Below are 23,592 nucleotides of genomic sequence, written 5' to 3'. Positions count from 1 at the left end.
TGAAAAATGGTGCTGGCAAAATTGTGACGTGAAGGGTGGTGCCCACCTTTCTCCAACAGGTGGAAGAATGGGAAGCAGGATCCTGCGGTTACCCCCCAGAATTAATTTGGGTTGTTGGATCGGCAGGCCCGCTCATTTGACTATTCAACTCCGAGGGGTAGCACTAGTCTATCGTCTGCACAAGTTACCCACCCCCCCCACAAATTTTTCCAAGGGTCGGTCGGGCAGAGATGGATGGCGATATGCCATGTGATCTGCTCGACTTTTAACCAAAAAGGTGCTCCTATGCTAATTTCATTATTTACCCCACTACGCTCGCTTGGTGGAGTATTCCATGGATGAGGGCTCTGGTATTAGAGCTCCTCATTATGGCACCAGGGACTAAATTTGCCCTCATCACCAATTTGATTATTTTTTAAGCCATAAGTCTTGAATGCAACCCTTTATCACCCCTATGACAAGAAATAATGAAGGGAAACAACATTGGCTCCAATAGGGGACAATGTATTGTATGCAATGCATTGAGAACCTACATATTATTGTCTCATTCCTTGGGCATGGAGTCATTTTATTCAAACCTTCATAAAACAAAACAATAGTAATAAGAACACAAAACATTTCTGGTATTTACAATGGGTCACTTGTATTTAAAGTGGGTGAGAATGGGATTCTTCAATGTTGGAAGTAAAGCTTGAGAAACTGCCCATTCACAGGCAGTCCAAGCATTTCACCATCTAAATTTTCCAGCAATAAAGTATTGTTCCCTTTTGCTTCAGCAATCTTGAAAGGTCCAAACCATAGAGGATCAAACTTCCCATGTTTTCATTTATCTTCTCTTTTGACATCCCACCTAAGTACTAAATCTCCTGGCTGCAAGGATCTGTCCTTTTCTTTTCTGTCAAAAAGAGACTTCATCCTCTCCTAATAATTAAGCAAATTTTGGTTTACTTGTTCCCTATTTTCTTGAAGCTCTACCAATTGATTTATCCTTCTGGTCAATGTATTCAGCTCCTCCTCAACATCTTGTAGGATTTTAGCTACTGGCATTCCTAATTGTATAGGGAAAATTACAGCTTTCGCATACACTAATTCAAAAGGAGATTTCTCAATGGACATCTTGGTGGTAGCCTTGTTTTCCCATAGGGAAAACTTCAGCTGTGAATCTTAGTTCTTCTTATTTTTTTCTATTGTCTTCTTCAAAATCCCTACTAAGGTTTTATTAGAGGATTAGCCAATTCATTTCCTTGTGGGTAATAGGTAGTGGAATGGCCTACTATAATGTTATACCTTTGGGAAAAATCAATAAATTTGGCAGACTTGAACACCTTAGCATTGTCAATAAAAATTTTCCTTGTGAATTCGAACCTAGCAAGGATGTTTTCCTCCATAAACTTGATGACTATTGCATCAGTTGCATTTCTAACTGGGGTACCTTCCACCCACTTAGTGAAATAATCAATGGTTGTGAGCATCCATTTTTGTTGGTCACTGGAAGGTGGATGTATTTCTCCAATGAAGTATAACCCCATTTCCTGAGAGGTTCTTCTATAATAACAAGGATTAAAGGAAGGGGAGCCAACCTCCATTTTCCTGCAAACATTTGACAGTTCTCACAGACTCGAACATAGGCATGCACCTCACCAAACAACTTAGGCCAATAAAACCCTGCTTTGATAATTTTGTGGGTTGTGGCTCTCCAACTATAATGTCCTCCACAGACGTAATTATGGAACTCATCAACCACTTTGTGGATCTCTTCTTCAACCAGGCATAAGAGATAAATCCCCACTGGGTCTTTCCAATACAGTTGGTCATTTGAGATCACCAATGTTTGGGCTTGTAGCCTCAAAGCCATGTATTTAACTTTATCAAAATTGACTGGACCGCTCTGAAAAAATTAAATAATGAGCAATATGTTTATACCTGTGGGATACAATGTATTTCATCTAGATTTTCTGAGTTGAGGTCTCAATTCTTTGTTGTTCCTCTACTTTTCCACTTTCTCCATCCTTTCCTGTCAGTAAGTTTATGCCCAAAGCTTGGAAATTTGCATCAAACAGAATTTTAGCTAGCCCCTGCCCTTTGATCAACTTGGTGGGTTTGATATCCATGTCATATTCATGTATTTTAGCAATCCACTTGCCTCTTTTTCCCTCACTATCACCTTGCACAAGGATATCTTGCACAACAGCTATAGGAACATAAGCTATTATATTTTATTGTAGGACATAGGTTCTGAAATCTTTCAGGGATATGACTAAGGAATAGGCTTGTTTCTCCAAGATAATTTATTTTAGCTTAGCATCTCGTAACACTTGGTTGAAGAATGTGATTGGTTGCTCTTGTCCTTCATAATTTTTTTGCAACAAGACAATAGCCACTGTGTAGGGAGAAGCAAAAGAAAATATGAAAAATGGTTTTTGGTAAATTGGGTTGACTATTACTAGGGCCTCTGCAAAATCCTTTTTGATTCTAGAGAATGATTCCTAAGATTCTATATTCCACTTTACCTCCCTATCCTTCCTCGACATCTTTGTGATTTCTTTGACTAGTTTAGCGTAATTGGGTATAAAACTTCTTAAAAAGTTGATTCTACCCAAAAAGACCTGGATTTCTTTATTATTTCTTGGTAATGGAATGTTATTGATGCCTTCCACCCTTTTGGGATCAATCTGTACTCCTTCCTTTGCCACAATGTGGCCCAGTAGTTTTCCCTCACTTAGAGAAAATTGAGATTTCTTGGGGTTTAAAGACAGACCATACCTTCTGCATTTCTCAAAAGTGAGTTGAAAGTGTTTAATGTGTTCTTCATCTGTTTTTTAGAAAACAATGATGTCATCTAGGTATATTACTACAAATGTTTCATGTTCTCCAACAAATGCTATATCCATAGTTCTCTGAAAAATGGCTCCTGCGTTTATGAGGCCAAAGGGCATTCTGGCATACATAAATGTTACCCGGGATGTAGTGAAAGCGGTTTTCTTCTAATCTTATGGATGCACAGCTACTTGGTTGTATCCAGAGAAGCCATCCATCATGGACATCCGAGCAGACCCTACTACCTTCTATAGAATGTAGTCCACCTTAGGCAGCGGGTAATTATATTTTAGTGAGGCCTTGTTTAGATTCCTGAAGTCAATACATAACCTTATTTCTCCATTGTTCTTCCTGATAGGGACTAAATTTTCTACCCAATTTGAATACCTCAAAGGTACAATAATTTTTTCCTGGAGCAACTTCCTCACCTCTTTCTCAATTGATGGAAGTAACAGAGGGTTAATTTTCTTGAGCTTTTGTTTATATGGCTTCACCCCACTCTTCAAAGGAATTTTGTGTTGAATGATAGTAGTGTCAAAAGTTTGCGAGTCATCATATGAACAAGAAAACACATCCATATATTGCTTAAAAAGATCCATATACCTTTGCTTGTATTCTTTAGGAACTCCTTTAGCCAACTTAATTACTTTGGGGTCTTGTTCTGTACCAATGTTACAGTCTTCCACCTGCTCTTCAAGCTCTTGTTCAGTTGGCTTGGTAGCCACATCATTTGAGTTAAACAACCTTTCCAATGGGACCAAACCCCTGGGGATGGTGTTACCCTTCAATTGTAAAATCTTGTGTCCAACAATAGTTTCTCCCCAGCTGACTTCTTGTTCATCTATCACTTTATCATCCTCCTGGTCAATCATTGAGTTTGAAAACTCTCCAATAACCTCCATGAAGCATTATACCAATACTTGACATTGCCTAGTATTGAAGGCTTTCACCTGACCTCGAATTTGTATATGAGCAAGGGGTTTTGAGGAGGCTTAAATTTACTAGCAACTACATCCAAGAAGCCAGCCACCTGATTTCTATCTCTAGGAAAAAATTGGATATTAAAGGCTAAGAAAAAATTCTCAATCAGATCCCATACCTCATTTCGGTAAGCCTTCAATCTTGGATGTTTAGTTTGGCATTAATTTCTTATTTTCTTCACCACCAGCTCTGAATCTCCAAACACTGCCAAGCACCCAATGTTGATATTTTTGGAAGCTTGCAACCCTAACAACAAAGTGCCATCTTAAGAAATATTATTAGTGGCTTCAAACTCTAGCTTAAAGGAGAGAAGAATCAGATTGCCTTCTGGAGACACCAATAGCACACTTGCCCCATTTCCTTCCCTGGAATAAGCACCATCAAATTATAACTTCCATACTTTATTACACTCTAGTGATTGTTTATTTAGCTAGACAGAACATTCCTCCTATGTTTCATCCAAGATTTGATCATTTTCCTCTAATAACAAACAAGAGAAATCATTCTCTTTACCATACACTAGAGAATTATTTGAACAATCAACCCTTGTAACTGTCTTTACAAATCTCGATTCTCTATACAGTCGACGTTCCTCTCCACCAAACACAGGAATGGTAGCATATGTCAAATCCAGTTTGATAGATCCCCCAATTTTCGATCCCCATGACCTGGACAAAATCATACCGAACTTTATCGGGATGTAAGAAACTACAATATCCATTACAACACTTTTGACAAGGATCTGAGCCAAATTGACCACCAGGTCTTTAATCATCCCCTGGCATTTTACTCTCTTGGAGTCAAAGGAGTATAGGTATTTATATGGCTTTGTTATTTATAGCCCCAACTGTTCTATGCCAGACAAGGGCATCAGATTATGAGAAGCTCCTAAGTCAAGCATGCAATTATGAAATAAGAGCTCATGAATTACCAATGTAACATAGAAAGGGGTAGCGAAAGAGTCTTGTTCCTCAACATGATGTCCAAATACAACCATGGGTCTTTCTTCTTGGAGGTTCAAGCTATCTTGCAAAGGAGCTATAGTGGGTAGACACATGAACTGAGATACTTGAGCTTTATAATTGGGATGTTTTAACAATTCAGTCAAGGGAATAGATATTTTGACCTTCTCCAAATCTTTTTGAAGATTAAAGGTATAGGGGTTCCTATCAGTTGTTGCAACTTCAGCAAGTTCCTTCTCCTTACTACTGACTGGCTTGGTTTAGGGAGGAAATTTCTCTATTTTGGGTACTTTAGGCTTACGATAAAAAGGACCTGAGGACTCATTCTTGTTTGGTGGGACTTGGTCAAGAAGCTTCTTTCCTTTCTCTATTGAATTAGGGGATTTGAGTGGGGAGGCTCTTCATTTTGATATTTCATTCTATACCTTTTCCTAGAAGACCTGAGGTCATATTTTTTGTGTAACTGGGCCTGCATGAAGTCAACAAATTGTCTACAATAGTTGTCAATCTCACCATCATCCAATGGGAATCCAAGTCATCCCCTTCTTCCTCGTGTGCTTCTATTTCATGTTCCTCATCAGAAAGAGAAGAGAATTGGTTTTCTTGAACCTCTATGGTTTCTTCAACATGTTCCTCTAGATCATCTTCCAAATACAAAGGTGGTTGAATATGATCTTGTTGTTCCTTTCTCTCCCTTTGCAAGAGCTGCAAAGGTGGTCTTCTATATTGAGGGTTGAAATTTTGGTTTGGAGATGGTTGACTTTGTCGAGGAGGGTTTTTGTTTTCCAACTCCAGTTTTACAAGCTTGTTAGACAAATTTCTTATCAACTTATTCATCTCCTCAAGCTTTTGTTCTTGGGTTTCCTTCCCATGGATCGAAGAGTTGGCTTCCTCTTTTCCCCTCCTCCTATCACCATACTCAGTTTTCCCTTTCCATTTCCCAGTGGAGGTGAAATTTTCTTCAACTTCTAAAGCATCTATTTGAATATGGTCCAAGGTACAGGACTTTCTTTCTCTAAGAGTGAACCCAAATTCAGGTTCAAAAGCCCCAGCAAAAACCACTTTGGCAGCAACCTGTGGAGGTTTGATTTTAGTTGGAAGGCTATTGTATAATTTTTTAAACCTTTTTATGAATTCTGAAACATCTTCATTATGTTTTTTCTTCATTGCATTGAATTCAGTGAGGATGTACCCATGGTCCCTTTTCTCTCCCCACTTCTACATAAAATAATTATCCATCTCCTCCCAGGTAGTGATTGAAGCATTTGGGAGGGCTTTGAACCATTTCATGGCCTCCCCATCTAGGGACTAGACAAAGATTCTTAACACCATAGCCAAGTGTTCTACATTCAGATTTTCTACAAATGCACAGAAGGTTTCTATATGTCTTTGAGTTTAGATATCATCTTCTCCAGTGAATCTTGGCAAGAGTTTAAGATAATCTTGTGGCATACCATTTAGGGGCTATGGCAAGTCTAGTGGAGCATATTTATTTAGGAGAAATCTAGGGAAAACCATGTTGTGCAAGGGAGGTGGTAGGAGGTTTATCACAGGGCTTTGCTAAGGAGTTGTCTGAATTGCAACTAACTAGAGTTGGATTGGAAAATTGTTGATGCTCTGTGTTGGACTATTTATGAGAATATCTTTAACTTCCTCAAGTTCTGCAAAGGTATGAAAAGTGAAGGGAGGTGAACTGACATAATCTTCTTCAATTTTGACTCTTGAGGAAAATGGGCCAAACAATGCACAACATTCCTCAAAATATTCCAAAACTTTGGAGGAAGACACAAAGTAATTTATCATAGCCTTTTTTTTAGAGCTAGAGGATGATACTTCTAGAAAAGATGTCACGAGAATTGGAGTGACAAGAGTTATTTCTTTCTAGACTCTCCTAGATATTATCTTTTCAGGGTCAAACACAGGAGGAGTTCTCTGTTGTGAAGTATCAGAGTGAGTGTGTGGCCTTTTGAAAGCCAGGATGCTCAAAATGAGATTCAAACAATGGATTTGCCAAGGTGATAGATCTTCAACCCACACCCCTTTCTGCTCACCTTGCCAAAGGGTGTGCAAATGTCATACCCAAGGAAAATATTATGATTCGTCCCTGAAAACAACGCCAGAAGATGCTGTAGCCCCTAGAGATAGCCCCCGAGTTGAAGAGAGACCACTGCCTAGGACATCTTGATGAGTGCTTATAAGATATGCTAGAATTGTTCACTTACACTCAATATTTAACTAGATTTTAAGTCAGAATTGGTTCAGAATCTTCTTTACAAAGACAAATACTAATCTAGGTGCAAAGTAATACTCATAGAAGCATTAATGTCTAACTCCAGTGGCCAACATTACATGAGCATGTAGCTTTATCATTCATTTGTAGTATATTGGAGAGAGGAATCAAGAAGGAAAGAAAACCAACGCACAGGGCTTAAATTAAGAATCCAGTGCATCGAAGTTCAACATGAGGTGCATGAGAAAAACATTCAAATGATTTTCTAAGATACATGGAGTGCATTTTAAGGACAATCATTCTTATCAGTCATAGGCATATTAGATCAACATTAGACAAAGATCAATCCATGAATTCATAAAAACATATCCATGAGTTGCTATTACATGTAATCTGAGAAGAAGAGTGAGGGTATATGGAACAAACACAAGAGAGAATACATACTACACATTCATATGAGTCGGAATCGCCAAAAGCTTCCCTCTTGAAAACAAAATTTGCAACCCTTCGTTCCACATCATAAAATATTTTGTATATGGCCTTAGGGAGAGAACCCCTCACAAAATATTATTTCTTGATTTAGCAGTGAATCACCATAACAAAAATATCAGCATGCTTTAGTGGCACAGTTGTACTAGCCATTGAGTCTCTGAAAACAGAATATTTACATAAAAAATAAAATATCAAAGTGTCATGATCGACACAATCAACAATATCTTTAATCATGATAGACAGGTTCAGGAGGCAACATCGTTGGGTCGATGATCTGGAGCACTAGAGGATTAAATTGTTCGCATCTTTGCCACAGCGTTGGAGGGGAGTTCTGGACCAGCTTGGTGATCAAACGACATTGTAGAACAGATTGGAGGCGGGAGGCATTTACACTGGGAAAGAAAAACAAATTCAAAAACCTGGAGTGGGAAGGGTTTTTATAGGTGGAGAGGGGCAACGGTCGTCTGACGTCGAATGACGTCATAAGGGGAGACACGTGGCGGAGGATGATTGGGCAATGAAGGTGATAGATGGACAGGAGCAGGGGATGAAGTTACCATTTTACCTTTACTTTCATCACTTGCATGAAAAATGGTGCTGGCGGAACTGTGACATGGTGGGTGGTCCCCACCTTCCTCTGGCGGGTGTACGAATGGGAAGTGGGATCATGCAGTTACCCACCGGAATTAATCTGGTTCGTTGGATTGGCGAGCCCACTCATTTGACTATTCAACTTCGGGAGGTAGCGTCGGTCTATCGTTCGCACAAGTTACCCCCCTGAAATGTTTTCAAGAGTCGGTCCAGCGAAGATGGACGACGATCCGCCATGCGATCTGCTCGACCTTTAACCAAAAAGGCGCGCATGTGCTAATTTCGTTGTTTACCCCGCTATGCTCGCTTGGTGGAGTATTCCATGGATGAGGGCTCTGGTATTAGATCTCCTCATTATGACACCAAGGCCTAAAGTTGCCCTCATCACCAATTTGATTATTTTTAAGCCAAAAGTTTTGAATGCGACCCTTTAGCACCCCTACAACAAGAAATAATGAAGGGAAACAACATAGCCATGTCATCCACGTTAATTTATTCCAATCATATCCCTTTTTCAAACTACGTAAATGGACATAATCCCAATCCATCTCAATCTTCGAAATGTTGCTAATGGTCATAACCTCAATCCACCTCAAACTTGGAAAATTTGCTAGTCATTTCAAGGAGGAGAGGAAAGTACATTATATAAGTTATTTTGCATTTCCAAATAAGATTCTATTATGTTCTTTATTAAAATTAACACTCTAACTCTTCCCCCACAATTTCTCATGCGTTATGGAAAAGATTTACTTATCTGCTTTGCAATTAGCTAGTATAAGTTGTCAATTTATTTAACTTGAACCTATAACAATTTTTGTTCATCCCTTTATTTCTATTCAGTGTTTCTTGCTGACGTGATGACATTTTGGAAAATAACAACAAAGATTTCAATTATGGCATATAATTATTCTTTGAGAATATGGGGAAACAATGACCCTTTTTTTATAAAATAGTTCATGAAAGAGTCTTAAATTTTCAAGAATAATATTTATAAATATGAACCGAACAACAAAATTTCAATTATCAAATTTTATATATTTAAAAAAAAGGTAACATTAAAAATTTCAAATTATTAAACAACAAATTGTTAAAATAAAGAATCAAGAAATAATGATAACAATTAAGAAATTAAAAATAAATAAATAAACTACATTTTTTCATTTTAATTCCTAGAATTTTTGCCCGACTTTTAAAATTCTAATTTTGAAAAACTCCATGTTAAGAATTTTCAATTTGAAGCAAGCTCATCAAGTCATTTTTAGTGATATGACCCAAATTATCATCTCTAAATTTGGCATCCCCACCCTCTCAACAACTCATTTATGCATATGCAACATTGACATTAAGATTTTCCAAATTATGTAATCTTAATATTACCTAACATAGTCCACAGTGGGAGATATTAATAAAAACATTGAAAATGAGCTCCTTGATAATGTCAAGAAAATAATTATTTACTTTGATGTTTTTTCTAATATTGTTAAAACATTATCTCATGCATGTTTTCTAATATTGTTAAAACATTATCTCATGCATGTTTGACTAAAATAATATTTATATTTTAAACATAAAATTGAATTTAATACAAATTTATTTTTAGGAAGGCATCCACATCTCTCTACTTGTTAAGCCACCCTACATTTTGAGTCTAAAGGGAATATCACAAATTAAATTACCCCAACCCCCATAATAGGAGGCCTCAATTAATTGAAAGGGGGACCATCATCTTTGGCAACTCAGGCTAATAAAAACTAGGAAGGATGACCTTATCCCCTCTAACAGTGTCAAAAGAGTTGATATATAGATCGCTTTAACATTTCTAGTAAGGTAAAGTAAATTTCTTATAGAAGTTGACTAGAAAACTTCCTCTTTTAAAATTATATTTGACATATAATATTAATTATTAAAGTTATGTTGATATTTACTTTAAATTATGTTAAAATTGGCAACTAGGGCCAAACTCCATATGTGTCATCTTATTTATGGTTGTTGAGATTTTTTTGGATCCCTCTCATCGAGAGGTGTAGAATTGATCTAAAGATCATCCGATTCCGATAGGTATTCATGGAGTTATGAATTCATTTGCGTTATAAGACAATTCGTCAAGGTCGGCTAGCAACCAAATAAACCCCACATGTGCTCAACGTTTTAGTATAAATAAAGGTGGCCTTCAAGTCATTTCAACACACTTGGAATCTCTTCCTCTCGCTACTTGTCTTTGGGTTTTAGTACGAGGAGAGATCCTAAGGAATAATATTGCTCTGATCCAGAGGGCAAAAAGCTGGAACTGCCGAAAAAGCCGAAACTGCCAGAAAAGTTGGAACTGCCAAAACTGCCGGAAATGCCGGAAACGCTGGAACTGTCAGAAAAGCTAGAAAAGCCGGAAAAGACGGAACTGTCGGAAAAACCGGAAAACTGGAACTGCCAGAAAAGTCGGAAAAGTTGTAACTGTCGGAAAAGACGAAACTGCCGAAAAAGCCAAAACTGCCGGAAAAGTCGGAACTGCCGAAAAAGCCGGAACTGCCGAAAAAGCCGGAACTGTCGGGACTACCAGAACTACGGGGAACAATCGGAACTACCGGGAACAGCGGGAACTGCCAGAACTCTCGGGAACTGCCGAAACAACCGAAGCATCTGTCTCCGAAGAGCAGCATGCAAGGGACAGCTAACTAACATTGGGACAGTTGTATGGTACTTAGCAGAAAATACACCAAACATGCAATGTTACAGCTAGCATGCAAGGGACAACTAGCATGCAACAACAAGCATGCTAAGGACAACAAGCAAGCAAGGTGCAGCCAACACATAGGTCAAGATAGCAACATGGTGCAGCAATGGCACATAATGCAGTACAGTGATGATTAATGAAACGTGATGAGATGTGGGACAGTGATGATGGGTGCAGCATGGTGCAGCGCGGTGAGGTGCAGCATGATGACGAAATGCAGCACAACGATAGGTAAGGAGTCACTTTGGAGAATTAGTTGAAGCATCATGTCTTCAACTGATCTCATGTATCATCTTCTTGGAGGTGATCTATGCTCTTACCTAGATAAGTTAAATTGTTGACTTTTGTTGTAAACGTCCTATCTCTCTCTCTCTACTGAAGTATTGAAAAACATATAAGAAGAATTGATCAAAAGTTTTCCCACATTGGGGTTTGTCCCTGGCTAGTGCCACATCTTGTATCCTCTTGTCTTGGCTTGTCTTCTGCGATTTATGTTTATGTTCTATCTGCAGTTTACTTTAATGTTGATGTGATTGCTAACCTGGAAAAAATATGGAGCTAACTATGAAAATTGAAATAAATTGCTCTAAGCATTGAACATAACTAAAATTAACAAATTATATTTCAATATTAAAATTCAAAATAGAATTTAATTTAGAATATTTGGCTGTGAATTTAGATTCATAAAGCTTCTAAAAAAAATTATTAAAAATTAAATTAAATTAAATATATATATATATATATGCATTTTCAATGAAATTTTACGATGTTGATAGTTTTATAGAGTGAATGGTGTGTATTAACTTGAAATTGTGTAGTAGTTTGAAAGATCCAAGATTTCAACTAGACACTCTACCCATCATTAGTGAGTGCATTTGTCTATGACGATGGATGGAACATCCACTTGAAACATTGAGTTTTTCAAGTTAATGCAGAGTACAAAAGACTATCATCTATATAACTTAATGTAGAAATCTACACTCAAAAAAATAGAGAAACAAAATCTTATAATTTTATCTCACTGGAAATCTACACTAAGAATATGAAAAATTTCAAATTTTAATAATAGAGTGACACAAAATCTTATAATTTTATTATAAATTTTTAAATTAAAATTAACATTTTAATGATAAAGTGATAAAACCCTATAACTTTTTCTTAATTTTTAAGAATTTTATAAATTTTAAATTTTAAGAATGTATTACTTATCAAATAAATCAAAAATATTTAAGCATTGTTCGATCTGTCCAATGTTTCGGATAATTACTCCGTCAATCATCAAAAACAACAGAAAAATTCAATTATAAAATTATATATGTCCATCCACATGAATTCATAAAAGTGAATTCATGTCATGTCTTTTGATCCAATCAAACTAAATGGATTAAATGGATTAAACTTTACATTTGATTAAGTGATATTAATTACAATTAAAAATAAAACTTTAATTTTCTACCTATATTAGTGCAACTTGAGGGAAATCCATCTAACTTGGTATTCTATGTCCTTCCTGGACTTTGGTACAAGAAAAGCATGCAAGCAACAACCTGTGATTTATGAGGGAGTTGTTTTTAGTGTGATTTTTTGGAGATTCCGGTGATGGAATCCGACGGAAAAAATTGAGGTTAAATCTTGATTTGTATTATTTAAAATGGTTTTTTAACTGCATATTTGGATTCAGCACCCTGAAAAACCTCTAGGACGCTTTGATTGTGCAGAAATTACCTATCAACCTTGCGATTTCAATAAATTGCTGCCGGATTTTAGAGAAATTTGACCGGAAAAACCCACCGGAAAAGCCTCCAAAAAATCTCACTAAAGACAACTGCATTTATGAGTACCATGTAAGGGTAAATTTCTTGGGTAGAAATCAATGCAAGTGTGCCAATCAACTAAACATCTAGCACTAAGAAAGTGAAGCCATTTCTCGTTGAATAAAAGGGACAGGATTTTAGTCACCTTTGCAACATTTTTTCTTTTAGAAATAAACTTTTGCTTTGTGGACATTGTTCTATTTGTTAGGAACTCAATGCAGTAATGACATTTTGCCCAGACACTGCAGAGTTGCCGAATCAAAGTGCTATTCGTTGTTCTCTGATAAGGTTTTACGTGTGCATCAACCTTTTTTACTGGACTTCACTGCATCTCCAAGTATAGGTCTTGTCCTTCAGAACTGGAGCAGAGACATCAATATGATAATATAGCTCACAACCATTAAATTATAGAATCTATTTCAACCAACTGTCAACCTCGCAGAGACATCAATATGATAATATAGCTCACAACCATTAAATTATAGAATCTATTTCAACCAACTGTCAACCTCGACCAGGGATTTGCTCATGTAAGCTGCGATATATCTATTGAACAGTTAAACAAATCCCATGGTTAGAGAGTATCTAGCATCACACTGCACAACATAAACTTAATATGAGGTGTCAAGTTACAAAAGTTATCAATGCAAAATCGAACAAAGATTGATCACTGGAATTTACTGCAGTTCTTTAGTAGACTATCCACGTTGCCTCCTAGGTCTTCGTTCAGCGGTGGGTGGTAGCTTCTCTGAAGGCCCACAAGGAAGTGTTTGACCAGTTTCTTGTTCAATGCGTCTTTTCAGTTCCCTGAGAATTTTAATCTGACTGAGCTTCTCAGGTGATAATCTGTCCCAATAAATACCTGTAAAATATTGTATGCAACGACCAAAATTAAAGCAAGTCAGTTAGCCTCAGCTATGAGCTGGATATAAAAAGATTGTTTCAGAATTCACCTTGAGGTTTTGGAATAGTTGTATTTGTATGAATAACTTGAGTAGGAGTGCAAATCACATCCACTGGTACATCATGTACTTGCAGTTTCTCTAGAGGAATGTCGTCAACCAACTGCTTATCATGAACTGCAACAAAAGATTGCTATTGTCAGCTTGCAAGGTCAATACACAAGCGTTACCAAAGCACTGAAAAGCACATTCTATTTACCCAAGTAAAATATACTATGACTAGAATGCACATTCTATTTATCTAAGTAAAATATACTACTCTCATTGCACAAGGGGTTAGCACAACAGATTGTTGCCTATGTTGTTCAGCATTTGGCTAGTCAAAACCTCAGGGAAAATATATATCTAATAATCTCATTAGATTTATATTAGGTCATATTTTAACAGCAACTAATCAATGTTTTAATGCTTCCCACCAAAAAAATATATAGTTTTACATCTTTCCTGTCAAAAGTTTGATTCTTCAAGCTTTTGATTTAAGCAGGTAACAAATTACTCTTAAGCTATAACATAACAGGGAAGAGCTGGCTACAGGATGGATAAAGACAGTGCTGATGTGCACAAAGATTCGATGGCTTCACAGCAGTTGGTTGTTCTTCCTAGCAAAGATAATTTAGATGGTGAAGATGAGAATCTCCTTCATGGTTAGGATCAGTGAAGCATAAATTGCCAATTAATTGGCAAATCTGCTCTACGACAAGTATTCAACTGTAAAAAAGTCAGATTTCAGGTAATTTATTCCCTTCTTTTTAAATATAAGCAAGCATGGGCACGTTTCTCAGAATAAAGTCAGAAACTGTATTCATTTGTCCATTTTCACTTGTTGATTTCGTGCCAAGGAAGGAAAACTTCAGTTTTGCTTGCAGAGGGGATAAATGGTCATTTATCCATAATAAAGATACTTCCTTAGATGCAACAATCCCCATTCGATTCTTCGCAGTTTAATTCACAGAACAAGCGTAGCCTATATATGTTTTTGCTCATTTTATGCAGATATCTGCAACTTATTGGTAAAATAATCTTATGTTAGCATATAATCTGTTTCATGCAGTGTTGATAATATCGCCGAAATATCGGCGATATTCGTAAATATCACGATATTTTCGGCGAGCCAAAATATCGCCGAGAAAATATTGCGATATTTATCGTGATATTTTCAGCTCCCAAAAATATCGCGATATTTCCGAGGAGCGGAAAATATCGCGATATTTCCGAAATATCGGCAATATTTCGGCAAAATATCGCGCAACGATGCAATTTATCGCCGGGAGACAATAGAAAATATCCGCGCAGGTTATAAAATTCGGATTTTGGTTTTTTATGAATCATTTTCATTTCTGATTGCTGGAGAAGGAAGGGGAGAGCTATGTGCTTGCTGCCAAGGAGTGTTTGAGCGTTCCATCGCTATTATCGCCACCAACAATGAAGATTTCATTGATCTAAGCTTCAAGAACAGTGAGACAATTTCATTTCTTCCATTAACAGGGATGTTCAAATAAACCCCTATTTTAATGAATTTTTTGTTAGTTTTAAGATTGTTCTTGCTTGCCTATTTGCCTACAATCATTTTGCTTGATTTTTTTTCCATTTGAAAAGATTTTCATGCCCATGAGCAAATGCAAGGGTTTTAAGTTTTTAAGTTTTCAAGTTTTCTCCATATTTGGAGAGCAAACTCCATTTTTTTTGAGTTCATAGCTGCAGAGGCTATTTATTAATTTTATTATATATTAGGGGTTCATCTCTATAAAATTTCTTCACCTTAGAAATTAGTTTCTTATTGTGCAATGTGAACAGTGAGGTAGGTTTACCGTTTGCCTATTTCTATGTATGAATTTATGAAATGATGTGCTCAATATTGGATGTTGTGTAATGCCTTCGAAGTGAAACGTATTCCTCCTCTTATTGACAGTGTTGTTTATTCATGTAGCCATGATTATCTACTTGGTGTTTCCCTTAAATATTTCTCTGATATTCGAGAGCAAACTGCATTTTTTTTTAAGCTTTCAAACACACCCTCTTATTGATATTTATGGTTTTTCATTGAATTTTCAATTTTCAATTCACATTGCAAAATTGCAAATAATGTAGCAAAAAAACTGTTTTGTAAAATGATGTGGTTATTACTTATTAAGTTACTAATTCCAATTTATTTTTTGGTGCCCTAGGTTTGAGTTAGCCCACTACAAAATACAAATATGCCAAAAGCCTTGGACCCATTTTGAGAGTATGGGAACCCTGATGGTGGGACAAATCGTGCATATCTTACATGCAAATTGTGTGGGACCAGGATGACAGGTGGGGTTACACGACTGAAATACCATCTTGCTAGACTCAGTGGACATGATGTTGGGATTTGTACAGTTTCTAGTCCGGAGCTTATACAAAAAGCTCTTGAGGCAATTGATGAAAAACACAGAAGAAGGAAGAGGCAGAAAGAAACAAAGCTAAACGTGCAGGTAGATCTTTCGGGATATCTTCTCCTGATTTTGATGTTGAGGGTAGTGGGAGGGGCTCCATAGCTAGCACTGGCACATCATCACCTGCTACTGCTAGTGCGAGGTCATCATTTTTTGTTCCACAAACAGGACCTGGAACACAACCTGGCATAAAATCGCTTGTTAAAAAAAAGGAGAAGCAAGAAGCAGATAGAGTCATGGGGAGGTGTATTTTCTTGAACGACTTACCTCTCAGCGTCACCAAAACCAATCCATTTTGGCAGCCAATGTGTGATGCTATTGCTGTTGTGGGCGTAGGGTACAAAAGTGCCACATATGAGGAGTTGCGGGGGCCAATTCTTCAAGCAGAATAGCAGGACATCAACTCTAGATTGGCGAAGTTGAAAAAGACATGGGAAGTTACTGGATGCACAGTGATGTTTGATGGTTGGACAGATAGGAAGGGTAGGACCCTTCTAAATTTCTTGGTACATTGTCCTAAAGGTACCATGTTTATTAAATCGTTGGATGCATCAAAACATATCAAAGATGCAGCAACGATATGTGAGTTGTTAGATGGGTTCATTTGGGAGATTGGTGTGTAGAATGTGGTGCAAGTCATAACAGACAATGCAGCTAATTATGTGTTGGCCAGCAAGATGCTTATGGAGAGCCATCCCACATTGTTTTGGACTCCGTGTGCAGCACATTATCTCGATTTGTTGCTTGAGGATATGGGGAAACTCTCCTTCATCAAGGAGGCAGTTGATATGGCTAGGAGCGTCCCCAAGTTTATTTATAACCATGCTTTTGTTCTTAGCCTCATGAGGAGGTTCACTAGAAACAAGGAGTTGTGGCATCCTGCGATCACACGTTTTGCCACAAACTTTATTACTCTTCAGTCTTTGCTTCGATGTTAGTTCGAGTTGAAGCAAATGTTTGTGTCTGATGATTGGCGTAATTGTAGATACAACAGGAGATAGGACGGGAAAGCCATTGCAAAAATGGTGTACTCTGAGACATTTTGGCGTGGAGTAGAAGAAGCATGCGCAGTTAGTGAACCTATAGTAAAGGCTCTCAAATTGGTGGATGGGGAGAAGCCTGCAATGGCTTATTTGTATGAGGGCATGGATAGGGCCAAGGAGGCCATTCGTTCTTATTATGCAAACAAGGGTTCTGTTGGCCTTGATAGGCAGATGATGTTATGGGATGTGATTGATAGTCAGTGGACAGAGATGCTTCATCGACCCATTCATGCAGTAGCACTTTTCCTCAACCCCGCATTGTCATACAAATGCGGCTTTGATTTTGATGGCGAGGTGATGGAAGGGCTCCATTCTTGTATTCAGAGGATGGTACCTGATCCTGAACTTTGTAGCAATATCAATCACGAGATACAGTGTTATCGGGATTGTGTTGGCCTATTTGGCTTTGATGATGCTATTAGGGAAAGGACCCTCTTCATGCCACGTAAGTGACAAGTCATCACTCATTAGAAATTAGAATTTTCAATTTAGAATTTCCTTACTTATAGTTCTATTTTTTTTAAATTCAATTATGTAACTTTTATTTGAAAGTTTAATTATGTTTTAAGTTTTTGAATTTTTTATTTCATTATTTTGTTGTAGATATTTGGTGGCGAAGCTATGGTGCAAGGGCACCAAATTTGCAGAAATTGGCCATACGAATCTTGAGTCAAACATGTAGCTCTTCAGGGTGTTAGCGCAATTGGAGTGTATTTGAGAAAATACACGCAAAAAAGCGCAACAGGTATAACTTCGAGCTCCAGCGTTCAATTGAGCAATTAGACTTATTGTAATTTTTAATTTTTAATTAATGACCTTCAAGTGTCAAGAGTCAAGACTCATTACTTTTTTTGACACTCTTACAAGTTGGAGTTCGCATGCCTCAACGATTTGGTGTATGTGCATTATAACATCCGACTTCGAGTGAGGCAAATAGAATCACCAATGGATCCAGATGCCATTTCCTTAGACAATATTGATGTATTGTCTTAGTGGAGGGTGGAGTCTGAGGAGCCCATCTTGGAGGAGTGACCTTCATGGTTAGGGCCAGTGGCAGATGATCCATTAGAACAGGGGCAGCAAGAGGAGGAGGACTCAGAGGAGCAACAGCACTCAGAGGAGGAGCAGGAGGAGGAGGAAGAGGACACTGCGGGAGCATTAGCATCAACACCATCTGCTATAGATATAGGAGAGCATAGCCCCATACCTAGCACTCATTATTTGACATTAGGTGCAGAGGCAGGGTCAGGGCCTTCTACTACTAGGGGCAGGCCTGGCAAACAGCCCATCATGTTTTCCTGTAAAAGGGGGAGAGGACAGTGATTTCAGATAGATAGCTACTAGCCTGCTAGTTTTATTTGTTATGCTACATAAAACTCATGATGATGAGATACTTTTATATATGTGATGTTATTTTGTATTGGTTCTCCACATTTGAGTCCTTGAATGGACAATTATCAGGGATCAGCAGGATTTGGTATCGCCTTTGATGTATCATTTCTATTTGACATCATATATATCAGTGCTTTCTTCATATTTATGTGTCAATGTGTTTATTTCATGTTGTTATTGCTTTCTATGTTTAAAAATCTGAACAAAAAAAAAAAAAAAAAGCCCGATATTGCCGATAAGATATTTTATGGACCCTTGCCAATATTTTCCCGATACCGATATTTTCAACACTGCTTCTAAGGGTGTCTTCATGAAAATCAATGGACTCAACTATAGTAGAAGACCCCATCTCATCCATCACTATTACCTAAGCCTTCAATGGGCTCTCCAAAAGAGTAGACTCATGATACTTATGATGCGATTTAGGCAATTCTGAGTCATGCTTCTCCTCATGATCATGCAAGTTCGTTAATTTTAGTTAACAATGGTATGTTCTATGCTTAACAAAATTACTTCAATATCCTTTAGCAACGCAATGACAATTTCCAATTAATAGAAATCACATTGACAGTAATTGTAGATAGAACATGAATAATAAAATGCAAAAGACAAGCCAAGACAAAAGGACACCAAATTTGGCGGATGCCAGGGAAAAACCCCAAGATGGGGAAAACCCTTTGATCAATTCTTCTTATTATTATATCAAATGTTCAGCAAAGAGAGTACAAAAAGTCAAAATTGACTTGCCAAATCAAAGTCAAAACAACCTTGTCAAATCTATAGTCAACTATAATCAAATTCAGCCCTAATCAGAAATTCAAATATGGTCAACGCAGCAACAAAACATCCCCTTTGAAGCTCGGTCAAAGGCAGTCAAACTCGGCTTGAACAAGTGGTCAAAATCAGCCCAAAACAATCCCAAAGTCAGTGGTCAAACTTAGTCAAATTTTGCCCTAGAAATCTGTGGTCAACCTGCAATTTATCTCTGTAGTGAAAGTGCTCATATTACCTCGGTTTCTATACCAAATGGTGCGGCTTGCCCAAACAGAAAACTGCCCAAAAGATCAAACTCAAATTTTGCCTAGAAAGTCAAAGTCAACATTGGTCAAACTACAGGGGAATTCTGAAATTTTTGACCCTATAATCTGTGCCCAAAAAATTCGTTCTCCTTCCCACACATGTGAGAGAAAAGGTACGCCCAATAGTTGTACGAATCAATCAGAGAAGGAGAGAGAAGAATGTGTGAGAGAGTGAGGTGCCAAATGTGGTTGGAGGTCATTTATATTTATATAAGTCGTTAAGGGTGAAGCGACATGTCCATTGGTCTTCATGAGCCTACATGATGATGTGGCCAACCTTGACAATTTGCAAATGTGTGGGCTTGACCTCAAAAACATATTTTCCCTTGTCCAAATTTGATGATCTTTAAGTTGATTTTGGTCCTCTCAAAAAGAAGAATTCAATGCAATCATTATCTCCATCAAATGAGTTGTTCAAAGTGGAATTTGGCCCTAGTTGCCAACTTTAGCACTCCCACTTATCTAGGGAGAATTCCACCTATCAATCTATCCATCATCATCGATCATCATGCCATCCTAACATCATGTACCATCTTTGTATCTCGTCTCTGTTGGAAAATCAGAAAGGCAAAAAGATTTTCTTTATGGTGATAATTACTTGTGATATTCTTATGATCTTATTAACTTTCTTGTGTTCTTTTATCATAGTTCATAAAGCAAATACCAATAACCATAACACAGAGATCAAAGACACCAGATGTAGGCGGATAGCGAGGGCAAAACCCCTATCTAGGGGAAAACCCAGTCAGCAACTCTTCCTTTAATAGTTTCACAAGATGATCCAAGACTCCTTGACCTAGACACAAACTTCCTCCAATCACCAAGTCAGCCCTTCCTTTCTTCTGCAAATGATAACCTTCCTGCAACAACTTCGACCTAGCACTTTGATCTAGCAGAATTTCGACCTCCCCAGCAGTAGAACATAGACCCAGCAGCAAAACTTCGACCCAGCAATAGAACTTCGACCCTAATGCAGTACTTCGACCTTCTAGCAATAGCCCAGTAAATTCACACATGAGAGAGATGACCCAGAAAACTTCAATCTAGCAATCATTCTCCTTCTCCTGCAATTTCGTACACTTTTGCTTTTTCTGCTTGTATATCGAACTTGTGAGAGATACTCCAAATGAATCGAACTTCACTGTATTAATAGCCTCTTCTGAAGTTCGAATTACCCTCATGTCAGCCGACTTGATCAAGTAAGGTCGGACTTCGTGTGGAGGTGACAAATGACTTATTTTACTCAATACATATTATTTTTACATGATTCAAAAGCCCAAGAAGGGTCTCATTAAATGGTCAATGCCTCTAATGACTTAATATAAAACCTAGAAGTCCTCAATGGGGACTTTGACCTAAAACATGATGACCCAGCATGAAACCCGTGCTTTAATAAGTCATAATAATTATAATAATAATTTATTTTTCTTTATTTTGATAAATACATTTTATTATGACTCAAGTACAATTTATGAAGACCAAACCAAGTTACATTCTTCAACACTCCCTCTTAACTAGGGAGGTATTCATAATTACACATATATATACAAGTACATGGAAGATCTCAAAACACATGAACCATGAAGAGTTTAAGCACACATGGTACCATAGACTACATACCTAACCAGGGCAATCTATCTAGGTGGGACTAAGACGTGTGAAAATTTCTAACACAAAATTCTACTGCAGTAACTTATTTATTTCACCTACTTATCTTTCACAATAAGTTATCTACGAAACCCTTCAGTAAACATTAATATAAATGCTACTGCAATTATCACATAATTACATAGAGAAAATAACAATGATATACAAGCACAAAAATCAATCACATCAACACAGTTGATTTTGGACAATTGTCCCCGGAAAACCCAATGTGGGAAAACCGATGCAGCAGATGAGGGTTTTATTAATCTTCAGCAGCAATCGCTTTACAAGGAATGATTCCACAGAAAAATTGGGACACTTCTCAGAGAAAACACCTGAGATAAAGTTTCACTTCCTCCTGGAGAAGTTCTAACACTCCGGAGACCCGTCACCCACCTCTGCGTCAACCTGCGTGAGGACTGTGTCTCCAATGGTGTTGTCTCCCTGCTCTTCCCTCTGCGTTGTCTCTCGAATGCCTTGCGTCACCTCCTCCTCAGTCACTGATTGTTGTTGATGTCGTCCTCTTCCTTCACCCTGCAACTCTCCCTCTGAAATTGTTAAGTTATGGTATGTTCTATGCTTAGAGCAGTTTACTTCTTTTCTTGTTATTATCCACAGATTAGCAATCACATGTACATTAAGTAAAGTGCAGATAGAACATTAAACGATCGACAGAAAAACAAGCCAAGACAAGAAACACAAGATGTGGTGGCTAGCCAAGGACAAACCCCAATATGGGGAAACCCTTTGATCAAATCTTCTTTTATCTTCAATAATTCAGCAGAGAGAAATAGCACAAAGATCTGATTTATATCAGCAACAGCAAACCCTAGATCAGCCCTAAACTAGGGCAGCAGACCCTAGATCAAACTTGTCAAGTTTCCACCGGTGAGTCGTTCACCGTGCACCAGTCCAAGACTTCGTCATGCACCAGTCCAAGATTCGCCGCGCACCAGTCCAAGATTTCACCGCGCACCAGTGCAAGATTTCGCCGCGCACCAGTGCAAGATTTCAAACGACCTGTTTCGGCTTGGGTGAGAGAGAGAGATGTGATGAGAAGTGTGTCTCCAAATGAGGAGGAGACATCCTGTATTTATGATGTCTGTTGGGCTTCTGAGCCTACATAAGTTGTTGGTCGACTTTGACAATTTGTCCATAATCAAAATAAATTCATATCTCCATAAATACTTATCAGAATCGGATGATCTTTAGATCAATCCTACACCTCTCAAGGAGAGGAATCTAGATAAAATGTTATCAGCCATGAATAAGATGACCCACATGGAGTTTGGCCCTAGTTGCCAATTTTAACACTCCCTCTCAACTAGGGAGAACTCCATCTGCAATTCGTCTATCGGTCGCTACTATTCATCCATCAAATGCACTGCCCTGTACAGCTTGACCCTTGCTCTGCTCTGCTCTATCCTGCCTACTATGCTTTGTTTTGTTCTGCCCTGTTCTGATCTGCTCTGCTCTGCTTTGTTCTGCTTTGTCCGAATTATGAAGAAGAAGAAATGATCAAGGATGTATCATACTAACTCAAAGTTAGTCTCAGAGTGTGTACCACTAGTCCCAAACCAGTCCTCAATCGACCCAAAGTCAGTGTCATAGTGGGTACAACTCCTACCACTGGTCCCAGACCAGTATCATCCTCCACTGACTCAAAGTCAGTCTCAGAGTATGTACCACTGGTCCCAGACCAGTCTCAACCGACCCAAAGTCAACGTCATAGTGGGTACAACTCCTACCACTGGTCCCAAACCAGTCCTTCACTGACCCGAAGTCAGTCTCAGAGTATGTACCACTAGTCCCAAACCAGTCTCAACCGACTCGAAGTCAGCATCATAGTGGGTACAACTCCTACCACTAGTCCGAGACCAGTATCATTGATCCCAGATCAATGAAGGTCATCCTAGCATAGGGAGTACGGTAGATACAGTGATGCGTCCATCGGTACTACTATGGTCCCTATCCTCATTTCCCTACTCATTGATCAGATGAGAGGTACTTCCCATGAGTCCCAGACTGCATGGGTAGGATGTCTCGACAGGAGAACTAATCAATCCTATCCTCACATGAGAACTAATCATCCTGCTACACAATCGCCATGGAGAACACATCATCCAAGCCTCACAAGAGAACTAATCATCCTGCTACATAATCGTCATGGAGAACACATCATCCAGACCTCACAGGAGAACTAATCATCCTGCTACATAATCGTCATGGAGAACACATCATCCAGACCTCACAGGAGAACTAATCATCCTACTACATAATCGAGAACACATCATCCAGACCTCACAGGAGAATTAATCATCCTGCTACATAATCGTCGTGGAGAACACATCATCCAGACCTCACAGGAGAACTAATCATCCTGCTACATAGTCGCCATGGGGTGTTACAGGGAAAGTTTTGATTCTTTTACCTTGTG

General features: G+C 38.1%; 1 protein-coding gene across 2 annotated transcripts in view; it reads right to left on the bottom strand.

Annotated features, from left to right (window-relative positions):
* Nucleotides 1-12,994: 12,994 nt before the first annotated feature.
* The window catches only part of LOC149180212 (5-formyltetrahydrofolate cyclo-ligase-like protein COG0212), a 123,680-nt gene continuing 113,082 nt past the window's right edge, over nucleotides 12,995-23,592 (bottom strand). The window contains exons 5-7 of one of the 2 annotated variants that reach the window (XM_089415969.1): nucleotides 13,569-13,694; nucleotides 13,297-13,477; nucleotides 12,995-13,161 (exon numbers count right to left, since the gene is read on the bottom strand). In XM_089415969.1, coding sequence (XP_089272095.1) covers nucleotides 13,314-13,477; nucleotides 13,569-13,694 — 290 coding nt within the window. In that variant the 3' untranslated portion in view covers nucleotides 12,995-13,161; nucleotides 13,297-13,313. Of the gene's footprint in view, nucleotides 13,478-13,568; nucleotides 13,695-23,592 lie in introns of both variants that reach the window. The other variant, XM_089415968.1, reaches the window with a different exon arrangement.

Source organism: Pinus tabuliformis, chromosome 3_2 (assembly GCF_031772625.1).
Source record: "Pinus tabuliformis cultivar Carrire ecotype Pingquan chromosome 3_2, CPIR1, whole genome shotgun sequence".
Taxonomy (NCBI): domain Eukaryota; kingdom Viridiplantae; phylum Streptophyta; class Pinopsida; order Pinales; family Pinaceae; genus Pinus; species Pinus tabuliformis.
This window is presented reverse-complemented; position numbering and strand designations above follow the sequence as displayed.